This window comes from Artemia franciscana, chromosome 20 (genome assembly GCF_032884065.1).
Source record: "Artemia franciscana chromosome 20, ASM3288406v1, whole genome shotgun sequence".
NCBI classification, from domain to species: Eukaryota; Metazoa; Arthropoda; class Branchiopoda; order Anostraca; family Artemiidae; genus Artemia; species Artemia franciscana.
Window position 1 is genome coordinate 5,703,403 of NC_088882.1, and position 13,054 is coordinate 5,716,456.

General features: G+C 34.3%; 2 protein-coding genes across 4 annotated transcripts in view; both read right to left on the minus strand.

Annotated features, from left to right (window-relative positions):
• LOC136040359 (PIH1 domain-containing protein 1-like) overlaps window positions 1-13,054 on the minus strand; it is a 491,267-nt gene that overhangs the window by 387,281 nt on the left and 90,932 nt on the right. The window lies entirely within an intron of this gene.
• LOC136040357 (calpain-5-like) overlaps window positions 1-13,054 on the minus strand; it is a 144,487-nt gene that overhangs the window by 74,229 nt on the left and 57,204 nt on the right. For all 3 annotated transcript variants that reach the window (XM_065724604.1, XM_065724605.1, XM_065724606.1), the window contains exon 7: window positions 12,371-12,448. In XM_065724604.1, the coding sequence (XP_065580676.1) occupies window positions 12,371-12,448 (78 nt within the window). The remainder of the gene's footprint in view (window positions 1-12,370; window positions 12,449-13,054) is intronic.

Below are 13,054 nucleotides of genomic sequence, written 5' to 3' on the forward strand. Positions count from 1 at the left end.
ACCACCCCCTGCCTGATTTGAGGCACCGCGTATTATGAAAAGATGATAGTCAGAGCAGTACTTATGTATATAATTCATTCTTTAGGCAAACCAAAAAAACAAAGTTATAAAGGTTTTTGGTATTTTTTTTTTATTTTCATGGGTAGCGCCATTTTCAAGTACAAGACACGAATATAAAGCCCCCCCCCCTGGATGCATCTTATGTTTATTCATGCGTAAAAATTATAATGTTCTAGGATTTTGCTTTTGACTTTTTTAAAATTATGAAATTTTTGGGCACTACTAAATTTTTGTCAGCATCGCCACGTTGAACCGTCAGAATAAATAAGCAAAAATAGTCAGCTAAACTTCACAAAGTTTCGCGTCTGTAAAAATTGAAACACAATAATTTATTTATAACCAGAGACTGCTATATCTTCAAGATAAAGCTACTCATTCTTGAGCTATTTGGTGCCATATGTTTTTAGCTTATTTTCAGCTGTTTTTAGCTGATTCTTCGCCCCCGTTTTTTTCCGAATTTTGAATTTCCGCACTACCAAAAAGTCCATAACTGCACACGGAGGTCATTTTCATTAAGGATTTATCCCTGATTTTTCTTATTTGTTTTTTATGTTATATTATTACCAGTAAAAAAAATCAGATTTAATTCTCACTGGTCTTAGTACTTTGAAAATATTACCAATATAATATGATGATGTCAAATCAGCAGAAATGGATATGATATTAATGTATAAATAATTTCAGGTGGTGTTACACAATATTGAAAATTTAGTAAATGAACTAAAAATATTCAAAGGTTTACCACACTTTTACTTCCAAATAATATTAAACTAATAATTCACTGCCCCATAAATACGTATAGAACGTAGGGCAAATTTGTAAGGCATACTACCCTATTTTCACTGCCAATAAATACGTATAAAATAACTATAGAAAATTGTATAAAATACCACGAACCAGGTTACTGACCCAAAAATGACTATACGTATAGAAAATTGTATAAAATACCACGAACCAGGTTATTGACCCACAAATGCCTTACAAAAATCAGCAAAGATATGGAATACTGAGCCTGAACCTTTTCCCCCTTAGTTGTTTAATAGCAAAAACTAAATAGTTCTGCTGTTGGAATTCCATCCCTCTTAGTTAAAATCTTCAGCGTAGGCCACCTTATACCTCTTCAATGCACTGTCATTAAGGAAAATGCAAGGAGCTGAAAATGTATTAATTTAATACATTTATGAATTAATTTATTAATTAATTAATATTATTAATTTAATACATTTTAAGCCTGAATTTATGGTATGTCATTGTGTGGTGGAATTCGACCTTATAAACAATGACTTATAAGCAATGACGGTTCAGACTTGCAGTCAAAAAGCAATAGTCTTTAGAATGTAGTCTTAAAATTTGCATACGGACATATAGGGGCGCAAACATGCATATAGGGGAACGAACAGGTATATAGAGGAACGAACAGGCTTATAGGGGAACGATAAGTCGAGGCAAGTTTTTGAAAAAGTTATCAGAGCTTCAGAAACGTTGTCAGTAACAGGGAACACCAGAAAAAGTGTCTTGCGTAAATGTTACGTCAGGAAAGCATATACAAGAGGGGAAAGACCATCAGTCCCCCCCAGGAAACCCTGAAACTTCTTACTCGATTTATCAGTAAAACTATTTTTTTTAATGATTAGCCTTCCCCGAAAAAAATATATTCGCATGTAACAGTGTCAAGACCAGAAATTATAAAAGTCTATTCATCAAAATTAGTTAAATGTACGCCCATTTGCAATAAAGGCTTAACCGATATCCAGAGCTAGATCCAGCCAAATGAACGTCAAAACGAAAACGGACAGCCAAAACGGACGTCCAGAATAAAAAAAGCTACTCAATTTTGTGACTCCAAAAAAGCGACTCCGGCCAAAACGGACGTCGACTGATTCCAGGTTCAAAAAAGCGAGTCAGAAGAAAATCAGGACATTTGGCGAAGAGGATTTTGGCTAACATCTTTAGACTTATCATAGATGTTTCCACTAATGTAAAAGTTTAATTTTCATGGGACAACTGCTTTTTGGAAAAGGTTTGGGTTTCTCTATCCACAAACAAAAAAAAAATATTAGTTACAAATACTGCGTAAAGCCTAAGATATTAGATAATTTCTTCAGCTTTAATACAAAAAAAAAGACTTCCTGACTCTTTCAAAAATATCAATGTAACACCTACACCAGAGCCCTCCTAAAACTCTATCTCCCGTCATCCCACCACCCTTCCTCCCCATCACTTTTGAACCTATATTTAAAGGACTAATAGTAAGCAGCAATAATAATAGCTTGGAAGCATTTTTTTCTTTGCAGTTTTTGTTTTTATTTGAATACAGGTCTTGATTCTTGATCCTTAAATTATGCTTCTAACTTCAAGCATTCGAATTTAGATTCAAACCCTGTTCCGGCCAAAATACTCATATAACAATGGCTAAAGAACGCTAAATATTACTCATTTAACATTCATAATGATATCTCAAAATGAAAATAAACTAACAAAAAAATCGTGCAGTAGGATCTTCTATAATCCAAATCATGTCCAAGGTGTTAATCATAATCTAATAATTTTATACTTAAATAGAAAAATCGAAAAAGCGGGACGCTAAAAATCATACACAATCAAACAGCAAGAAATTGGGGGCGTACGGGACCGGTATCCCAGATCATATTTTGGTTGCTACTACTACTAACAACTTACCGCAGCAACAAGCCACCTGAGGCCAAAAGTTACGAATGCTCCTCCTCCGTCTTAATCTATTCACCCCCCCCCCTCTTTAAACTCTCCCAGGAAATTCTCATTTCCCCTAAATATTTCTTTACATCCTCCCAACCCAACTACGGAAGACCAGCAATCCCTTTAGCCCTAGATGGTTAACCAAAAAGGATAAAACACTTAGGCAATCTGTCATCCTTCATCCAAAAAGTGCCCTAGCCATCTAAAGCTTTCTCTCATTATAGTCCTAGAAAGGGGATTAAACCATAGAACTCGTACAGCCTACTGATTGAAGTACGTTCAGTGATCCGGGTACATATAACAACTGTTGGCAATTTCTCTGGAGAACATCTAGCAAATCTTCATCCGTTTTTCGGAGCGCCCAAGCTTTTTAACCATATTTGACCATTTTCATCATTGTAGCTCAAAATATTCTAATCTCGGTTCGCACACTAATCTTCCTATTTTTCCAAACTTTTTTCAACTTCAAAAAAAACCTGAGCCTTGGCTTCTTCGCGATATCACTTGGCCTCTTCGCGATATCACTCAAAAATAGAATTTACGACCAGTGCCACGTCGGTGCCACCCCTGAGCTTTGGCTATTCCACTTTTAAGATCTTCAGTGTTCCCACCCTCTTTATTATAATACTACTACCAAGGAAAATGAAGCTATCCACCTGATTAATCCTTTCGTTACCCAACATAACCTTCTCATCTTCACTTATTCGTAGCCTTAATGATTTAGTCTTCTTAACATTAATTTTCAAACCTATTCTAGCACCCTGAACTCGCAAAACCTCTAAAAGCTCATTCATTTTGCTCACACTTTCATCTAGGATGCTTAAATTACCAAAATAATCTAAGCCCAGGAATATTTTTCTTCCCCATATAATTCCCTGTTCTCCCATTATCTTTCCTGTGCTCTTTAAGACAAAGTAGACAAAGTCCATGTTTGTCTCCTGGTATAGTATGAAACCAGCTATAACCTCATTTCCTACCTTAACCGCAGCAGTGTCATTCTCGTACACACCATAATCACTTGAATGGGTTTTTTCTGGTATACCACAAAAGGATAAGACCTTCGCTAAAGCTCTTTTATCGACAGAATCGAAAGCTTGCCCATAATCTATGAAACTGAGGACTAAAGGAGTTTGATAACTCAAGCACTTCTCAGTTATTAACCTAACAATAAAAATTTGGTCGACACATCCTCTACCCTTCCTAAATCCATACTGTTCTTCTTTTTAACTTTGTCTAAGCAACTCTGAGTCTAAAAATTATCATATTACTAAGTAATTTGCTACTTACAGAGACCAGGCTATAATTACCTTACCAGGTTATAATTACCATTCTATAATTACCACACTCACTCGTATCATCTTTCTCATTCAGTAGTTTAATTAGGGTTTTCCTAAAATCGCTAGGTACTTCCCCTTTTTCAAAAATTGTATTGATAATCTTCAGTAACTTATTTATAAAATCAGAGCCACCATGCTTAACAAACTCATTTACCAGATTGTCACACTAGCATCTGGAGCACCTGGAGCCTTATTATTGTTTATTCCTTTTAGTACTGTCGCCAATTCTTCCGCAAAAGACAAATCTTCCTCCGTATCCAAGGTATCACAAGCTTTTTCATTTTCCTCTATATTTCTTTTCTAAAACTCTATCCCGGTTTATCACATTCTCAAAATGTTATGCCCGTATCTCTTAAACTCTTTCCTTATCACTAATTGTGGCCCCGTTCCTATCTTTAACTGGTATAAGTCCAGATTGACTATTCCCTCTCAATTTATTAACAAGCCAGTACAATATTTTACTATTACGCCGTCTAGCTGCATCTTCCAGACCCTTGGCAACTTTTCATTTATATTCTATTGCCATATCCACTTTCTTTATACCCCTCTTGTTTTCATATGATCTATCACTCAGATAATTCTTGCACAAGCCTCTTCACTTCTCTATTCAACATAAAGCTTTTTCACTAATATTCCTAGCTTCGTTCTTAGCTTTCTTTCCTAAGACACCATCAGCAACTTCACAAATTATTCTCCTACAATTATTCCATCCATCTTCTACATTGTCAAATTGTAAACTCTCCAGTTTAGTATTCAACTCTTGTGATTCCGCCTGAAAAATACTCCTTAGCATACTTTCATTTGAAGAAAGACTTATTTTTATTTAATTCCTTATCCCTTGTAGGACATGGGAGAATCTCCTGCGTGGAAAATATTCCTCGGAAATCCCCTCCTTTAATATAAATTTTTTCCCGCAGAAAATTTCCCAATGTATGATTTCTCCTGGTGATAATTCTTCTCTGGAAATTTTCTCCCTTGGGAAAACGTTGCCACGTGAAAACACCCAAACGATTTCCAGCTCCGCTGAAAATTTCTCCTATGTATCCCCGCATGTAAAATGGAGTCGCCAATGAAAAGGTAAGACATATAAAACGAATTGCATAAACGAATTCTGGAAAATTCCCCCGTGTAAAATTTCCCACGGAAAGTTCACCCCCAAAAACTTCCATCCCAATTCGAATTTCTCCCAACAGAAAATCCATCCCCAGGTCCGTTTTTTAATACAGCGAGTTTAACGGCTTTGCATTCGGCTGTTGTAAATGGATAATTAGATGTTTGTCGGTTATTTATTTAAAACCTCTTAAAGTAAGCTAGAGGCGGAGGCCACCTTCAAACCTCTTAAAGTGAGCTAGAGGCGGAGGCCACCTTCAAACCTCTTAAAGTAAGCTAGAAGCGGAGGCCACCTTGAAAAGAGGCTAGAAGCCGTCAGAGAGAGACAGCCGGTTTTCTGAGCTATTCACAACGCAGTCCTCTCACCATCAAGATTTTTGAACCCCCCCTCCTCCATTTGTATCATTTTTGTGGTTTAAATCACCTTGACTTATTCCTGACTCTGATTAAATAGAAAGAAAACACGTTTTTTTCAACTGAAAAAAATGAGCAACATTAAAACTTAACACGAACAGAAATAATTACGTATATGAAGGGGGTCGCCCCCTCCTCAATACCTCACTCTTTGCGCTAAAGTACTTTGGCTTTTAAAAAAGCTCTTTTTTGTTGTAATTAAACGGCCCTTGAATTTAAGGAGTTGTTCCTAAAGAATTGGGACACAATTCACTTGAACATAAAGAGCGAGGTGTTGAAAACGGGGCAACCTTACTTCTCCGTTGAAGAAGAATACTATTATCCTTAAGCCGAAACCCCAGGTTTTGGTTGGTAGTTTTGAAGATATAGGGCAACCCTAACCAGCGTTTCCCCAAAGCAAAAAAAAAATCCATCCATGAAAAAAGATAATTATAAGCTAATCCCAGATAAAAGATTCCATCTGCTCTTTAAGATAGCCAGGTTAATATCATTCTCACATAATCCCTCAACAGTGTCCCAAAGCCACATCCGTAAATTTGAATTAGTCACCAAGCAAGTTCATACAGACACAGGCAGACAGTTGACCGAAGCAGAAAAAAACATAAAAAGATATAAGCCGCTCCCAAATAAAATATACCTTTCGCCCAGAATCAGCCAGGTAGTACACCTCCAGAATGTAGCTTTGCCTCACTCTCACCAGGAATCATGAGAAAATAGTCAAATTAACAAATGCAAAGCAAAAAATTACCGTGGATTTAGTCAACACTTACTGAAAACTAAATTCTCAATAAAAAAAAAAAAATAGAAATAAAAATAGAAACCTACAACTAAATATTAGAGCCGCCTAAAGATATAGGTAAATATCTGCTATTTTCACTGTTCCAAGAAATATACCTGTTTTATACCAATTTTTTCTCACCATCAACAATACTAATGACGAAAGATTGTGTGTATACAACTTACAACAAAAAAAAAAAAAAAAAAAAAAGGCAGTGTGGTCTTCGTCATTATTTGTGTATACAACTTTGAATAAAAACCTTAAAAAGTGACCTTCCTTAACAAAAAAACTGACTTTTACATTTATTAGTCGCAAAATATGAAACTTAATAGTACATTTTTTTTAAATACTGACGATAGTCAAAAAATGAGAATCTTGAATAAAAAACCATATGACGTTTAAAAACGTTTTTTTTTTCTCAGACAATATGACGTTTTTTTCTCAGACCCTATGACGTTTTTTTCTCAGACCATATGACGTTTTTTTTCTCAGAAAAAGCTGAGTTCACACAATGCATGGAAACATGGGATTTACTTGAAAATTGCGTAAAATCAATTGGGGAAGCAATGAGAATCTTACATTAAGGGCAAGGCCGTGTCTTGAGCCACCCCCTCCCTCCAAGTTTGTCCCGCTCGTGAAAACATAACAAAAATACATATAAGAAAGCTTTTGATATTTTTTTACAAACAATTTTTTGCAACCCTCCCTGCCGAATAAAAATCCCAGATACGGCCCAGGTTAGGTCCAAGGGTCCCACATAGGAAAGTCTAATAGTTTTCAAATATTGGATTTTAAATAAAGAGGGTGTTAAATATTTAAAAGGAAACAGTATTTAAAATTAAACATATATTTAGATTATATTTGTACTGTTTTTATTGTTCCAAGTCGGACCTAAATCAATGTGACTTTCTATGCGTCAATAAAAATTTATTTGAGGAAAATATTGAAAATAAAGATTAAATAACGATTTGATATCAGAGTAAAATATGATACATATATATACACTGTTTTCATTGTTTCGAGAAACAAAGGCTATTTTTTCAATTCTTAATGAATTACTTGGGCTTATGATGGAACCAAACACTCCGTAATTTTTGAAGTTGGTTTCAAAGCCGTTTCATTGACTATAGAATATTGGGTTTTAATTGCGCAACTATGCACGTAAAACACTGTATGAGATATTTAAATTTTGTACTGGACTTTAACTTGAGGAAAAATGAAAAAAAAAATTATTACATCAATTTTAAAAGTGACCCCACTTTTGATTAATAACGTGCCACTTAATAGTGCAGAATTACTTATTAACTTGAAATTTATTATTATGTTTTTATGATTAAAAATTACCTTAAAATCAAGCTTTTAGAGATGAAAAATATTAAATACATATTAAATTGCTAATAAATAAAAAAGGAGATTAATAGTTGATGAGAGTAGCAGTAAGGTTGGTGGGGGTGGTGGGTAAAGTAGCTGCCCTCTTTTTCCCGTTTTTTTTTTCTATACCGCTAACTAGAGCATTACACAGAGCTGTTTAATGGCTCATTTTAAATGCCCATGTAACTTCTCAGATTTTAGGTTTAGGTAATTAAATTTACTCTAATACTTTTTACCATATCATACCAATTAATAATTTTATTACTGACTAGCTGTTGGGGTGGCGCTTCGCGCCACCCCAACACCTAGTTGGTGGGGGCGCTTCGCGCCCCCCCAAAGCCCCCCGCGCGCGCGTAAGTCGTTACGCGCAATATTAGTTACGTGCCATTGTAGTTGTGTCCCTATGTCCCACCTGTGAATATAGATATATATATATACATATATATATATATATATATATATATATATATATATATATATATATATATATATATATATATATATATATATATATATATATATATATATATATGATTTTAACTACGTAAAACTTGCGAATATACAACATTCTTTGCTGTCGCATCGTCTGTGCATATAAATAGATTGTCAGGTTTACCGACTCTTGAACATGCAACGCATAATGGTCCATGGGAAAACAATCCGTATTCAGATCTATACCTCATGATTCTATTGATTGCCCTTGAGCTTTGTTGATGGTGATTGCTAATCGACCATTTCCTTTGTTGCCGTCGTCATTTATATATCCCCCTGTGCCCCCCGGCGTCCCCGTTGTAGTTGTGTCCCTGTGTCCGGGTCGTCATTTATATTCCCTGTGTCCCCGTCGTCATTTGTGTCCCGGTGTCCCAGTCTGTGATTTCTATTTGAGTGTCCCGGGCGTCATTTATATTCGTCAGGATATTGTAGGGCATCGTAGCATCGATGAGTTTAAGCAATTCTTGTCAACTGATTGTTTCGCCTATAAAGAATATTATCTCGAGGTAAGAACTGATCACCGACCACAACGATTGCCACTTTGTTGATAGTTGTGTATCAGGAGGCATCAATTCGATTGCTGTTTTTAAGCAGAAGCACTAAATTATTATTTCTGTGGAAAAGATGATATATATAAATATATATATATATTTTCTTTTTAGTTTTTTTGTAATTTTTACCTTTTTTAGTTTTTTTCTTCTTTTGTATTAATGCTAAAGCCAAGGTTCAAACCTGGAGCCTCTCGGACCTAGAACCTGAAACATAACGCTTTACCAACTCAGCTACTTCGGCGTGAATACATTCGTTTTGAGCAGCTTCCTCGGGTGTTGCCATTGTTGTCCTGGTCGTCATTTATATTGCCTGTGTCCCGGTCGTCATTTGTGTCCCGGTATCCCAGTCTGTAATTTCTCCTTGAGTGTCCCGGTCGTTATTTATATTCCCTCTGTCCCGGTCGTCATTTGTCTCCGGTCTGTAATTTCTCTTTGAGTGTTTTTTCTTTTTAGTATTTTTTAGTTTTTTACATTTTTCCTTTTTTCAGTTTTCTTTTTTCTTCTTTATTTTTCAGCTTCACTATGAAATACATATTGCCGAACCTTTGTTTTTTTAACTAAAATCTGGTAGGCATTGATGACCTTATCCAAGTCAAGATCCCAAACCCAATCATCATCGCTATCATTTTCAGTTTTGATATGTTTTGACTCTCGCTGTCCAGGTGGATCTTCATCTAACTGCGCGGTTTTGCGTTCTTTAGCCTCAAGCCTGTTTCCTTGCTGTTCTTTTGATTCCTCGGCACGCTTTCTTTTCTGACATTCTCTATCAGCAGCAAGTTTTTTGGCATAGACTCTTTGAGCATCTTCATCGGCTTTTGCCATTGTATGTTCATCAGTCATTTTAAACTTAAACATTAATAGATTTCTACGTTAACATATGTCTTAAATATCTTTAATGACGTCACCGTCATAGCAAAAATGACGACAACTAACTTCATGACGCCAGTCGACACAGAAACATGACGTCACCTGCTCCACAGACAGACAACTTATTTTTATATATATAGATAGATATAATTCTAAAATTGTCAGGTAATTTTCTATTTTGAAATAAAAACTAAAAATTATTGCTCAGACAACATAAATATTTTTGATATTTACATAATAGCTTTAGTGGTTCTGGACTGAAAACTAAATATGCTAATCAAATTGGGAATTGCAATCTTTTAGGTTGAAAAGGCAGATCCATTGGAATCATGAGAATGCGTGGAATAAGAAAAGCCTCACCCTCAAAAGGCCCTGTCAAGATTGTTGCCTCTATTACGTTATAACAGACATAACACGTCATTTGTGTCCCGGTGTCCCGGTCTGTAGTTTCGTTAGTCGACAAAAATGACGTCAGACGACAAACAACTTCATGACGACATACAGCTCAATCCTTATAATGACGTCAGTCGACAAACATGACGTCAGTCGACACACAAACATGACGTCAGTCGACAGACAGACAAACAACTTATTTTTATATATATAGATTTTTACCTAATTTTATACTAATTTTTACTAATTACCTAATTTATACTAATTGAATTTATACTAATTTTACCATATTATTGGACATGTAATTAGGTTTCTAAATTACATGTCCAATAATACGATAGTTGAAAAAAAAACGATAGTTATACCAAATTTGAAATATGTGTACTGTTAATGATAACCCAAGAAAAAAAAAGACAATTTTTAATGACCCACTTTTACTTATGGTAGAACCAATAAGTCGCTATTTCTAGAAAATATTTCAAGCCTGTTCAGTAACAATATGAGATTGTCATTGCCAATAAAAATTACTTTTAGCAACATAATGAAACTAAAAACAAACTAACAATTTGAAAAAAAATACACATAGGCTGTTTTCATTATTCTGAGAAATATTGGCTATTTTTTGTATTTATTAGATTTTCGATGCTTTACAAGGGCTCTTGGTGAAACCAAATACTTGCTAAGTCTGAAAACTGGATTCAAAACTGTTCATTGACAATATGAGATTCTCATTACTTGTTGATTATTTTACGTGTAAAATTTCCGAAATCAGATTGCCATCAGAACTATGCCGAATAACCCGATTGTCAATGAAAATTTCTTTTAGAAAAGTATCAAAATTAAAACAAACTAATAATTTGAAGTCAAATAAAATCTGAAATTATGCTAAAATTGAAATCAATAAATGGTGTTTTCAATATTCTGAGAAATGATGGTTGTTTTATATATTTTTTAAAATTTACATTCTTATTGACCAAACTGGTGCATATGAAAAGCCAAAAACTTTAAAGACTGTTGACGTTTTGGTTTCTTATTAACTAATCCAGACACTCGGATTCCATTTTCTCCCTCCTGGGAAATTTTATTTGATAATCTCATTATAATAAGAAGTATCCATAAAGAGTAAGTAAGTAAAGTAAGTTAAGTAAGTAAGTAAGTAAAGAGTAAGTAAGTAAGTATCCATAAAGAGTATCCTTAAAGAGTAAGTTAGTAAAGTGAAGTACGTAAGTAAGTAAGTAAGTAAGTAAGTAAGTAAGTAAGTAAGTAAGTAAGTAAAAAGTAAGTAAGTAAAGTAAGTAAGTAAGTAAGTAAGTAAGTATCCAAAAAGAGTATCCATAAAGAGTAAGTAAAGAGTAAGTAAGTAAAGTAAAGTAAGTAAGTAAGTAAGTAAGTAAGGTAAAGTAAGTAAGTAAGTAAGTAAGTAAGTAAAGAGTAGGTAAGTAAGTATCCATACAGAGTATACATAAAGAGTAAGTAAAGAGTCAGTAAAGTAAGTAAGTAAGTAAGTAAAGAGTAAGTAATTAAGTATCCATAAAGAGTAAGTAAAGAGTAAGTAAGTAAAGTAAGTAAGTAAAGAGTAAGTAAGTAAGTATCCATAAAGAGTAAGTAAAGAGTAAGTAAGTAAAGTAAGTAAGTAAGTAAGTAAAGAGTAAGTAAGTAAGTATCCATAAAGAGTATCCATAAAGAGTAAGTAAGTAAAGTAATTAAGTAAGTAAGTAAGTAAAGAGTAAGTAAGTAAGTATCCATAAAGAGTATCCATAAAGATTAAGTAAAGAGTAAGTAAGGAAAGTAAGTAAGTATCCATAAAGAGTAAGTAAGTAAAGTAAGTAAGTAACTAAGTAAAGAGTAAGTAAGTATCAATAAAGAGTATCCATAATAAGAAGTATCCATAAAGTTGAGAAAATGTGGGATATCGGAGGGGAAAGGGGTTGTTAAATTTCGTTTTTTTTCACAGCCCGAATGACAAGATAGTAAAAATATAAGTAGGCTGAATAGGAATATATTGAAAGTTTCCGATATTTCTAAAACTACGTATATACCCAAGGGATGGGTTACCTCAGGATTCTCCCCCACAAAATTCTATATCTTTCGAATTTCAGGTCACTTTGGATTTGAATTATCAAAATTTTTTCATAACTAATCCCCCCTAGCACACTCCTCTAAAAGCTTCCTGCGTCTGTACCTTATCTCTCCAACGTTATACTTCTTTGGAGAAACTAAAATTAACTTATTTTATTTGGTTCAAAGACCCTAAACTAGAGATAATAAGTATTTCTACTCACCCGTCACTGAATGAACCATTCCATTCTTTTTCACCCCAAGGGTTGCGTAAACGAACCATGTAGATTTTTTCCTTCCCACTAGAACGATATGACAGGACCTATTATTTATCTCAAGTTTTTGGTACTTTGACACAAAGAAAAATTCTCTTATTTGATCCACAAATAATTTCCAAAATTTTAGACCTCATGGACAAAGGTATTAGCTGTCGCAAGATGGCACGAATTTTCGCTCATACTTTCTGTATCAGACAACACGTCATCCCGCCTCCAAACCCATTTTGGAAAACAAGATGAACAAAATATTTTGCAAAAACAACTCTCCCTGTGGAAATCTTTTAAAGAGTTAGAAAGTTGAAATTAGGAAAGATAGAAAGTTGAAGAACATTACTTTTTAGAAGCTTTAAAGAAGTGAATAAAAATATCATTTTGGGACCTCAGATTTATCCCGGGATGACAGCATTACAAACTGGTCGATGTCAAATACATTAAAGCAATATATTTTTGAAAATACCAACTTAAAAAAAAATATACTGCATATGCTATAATCTTTTAACTGCCAAAGACATCGCAATAACAGATTATTTTTTTTACTCCCTTGACCCATCTTAGATACATTCAAGCCTAAAAATTTCCCCAATTGGTCAATTTAGAGCCAATATTTTTCCTTTACAAAGCAAAATAGCC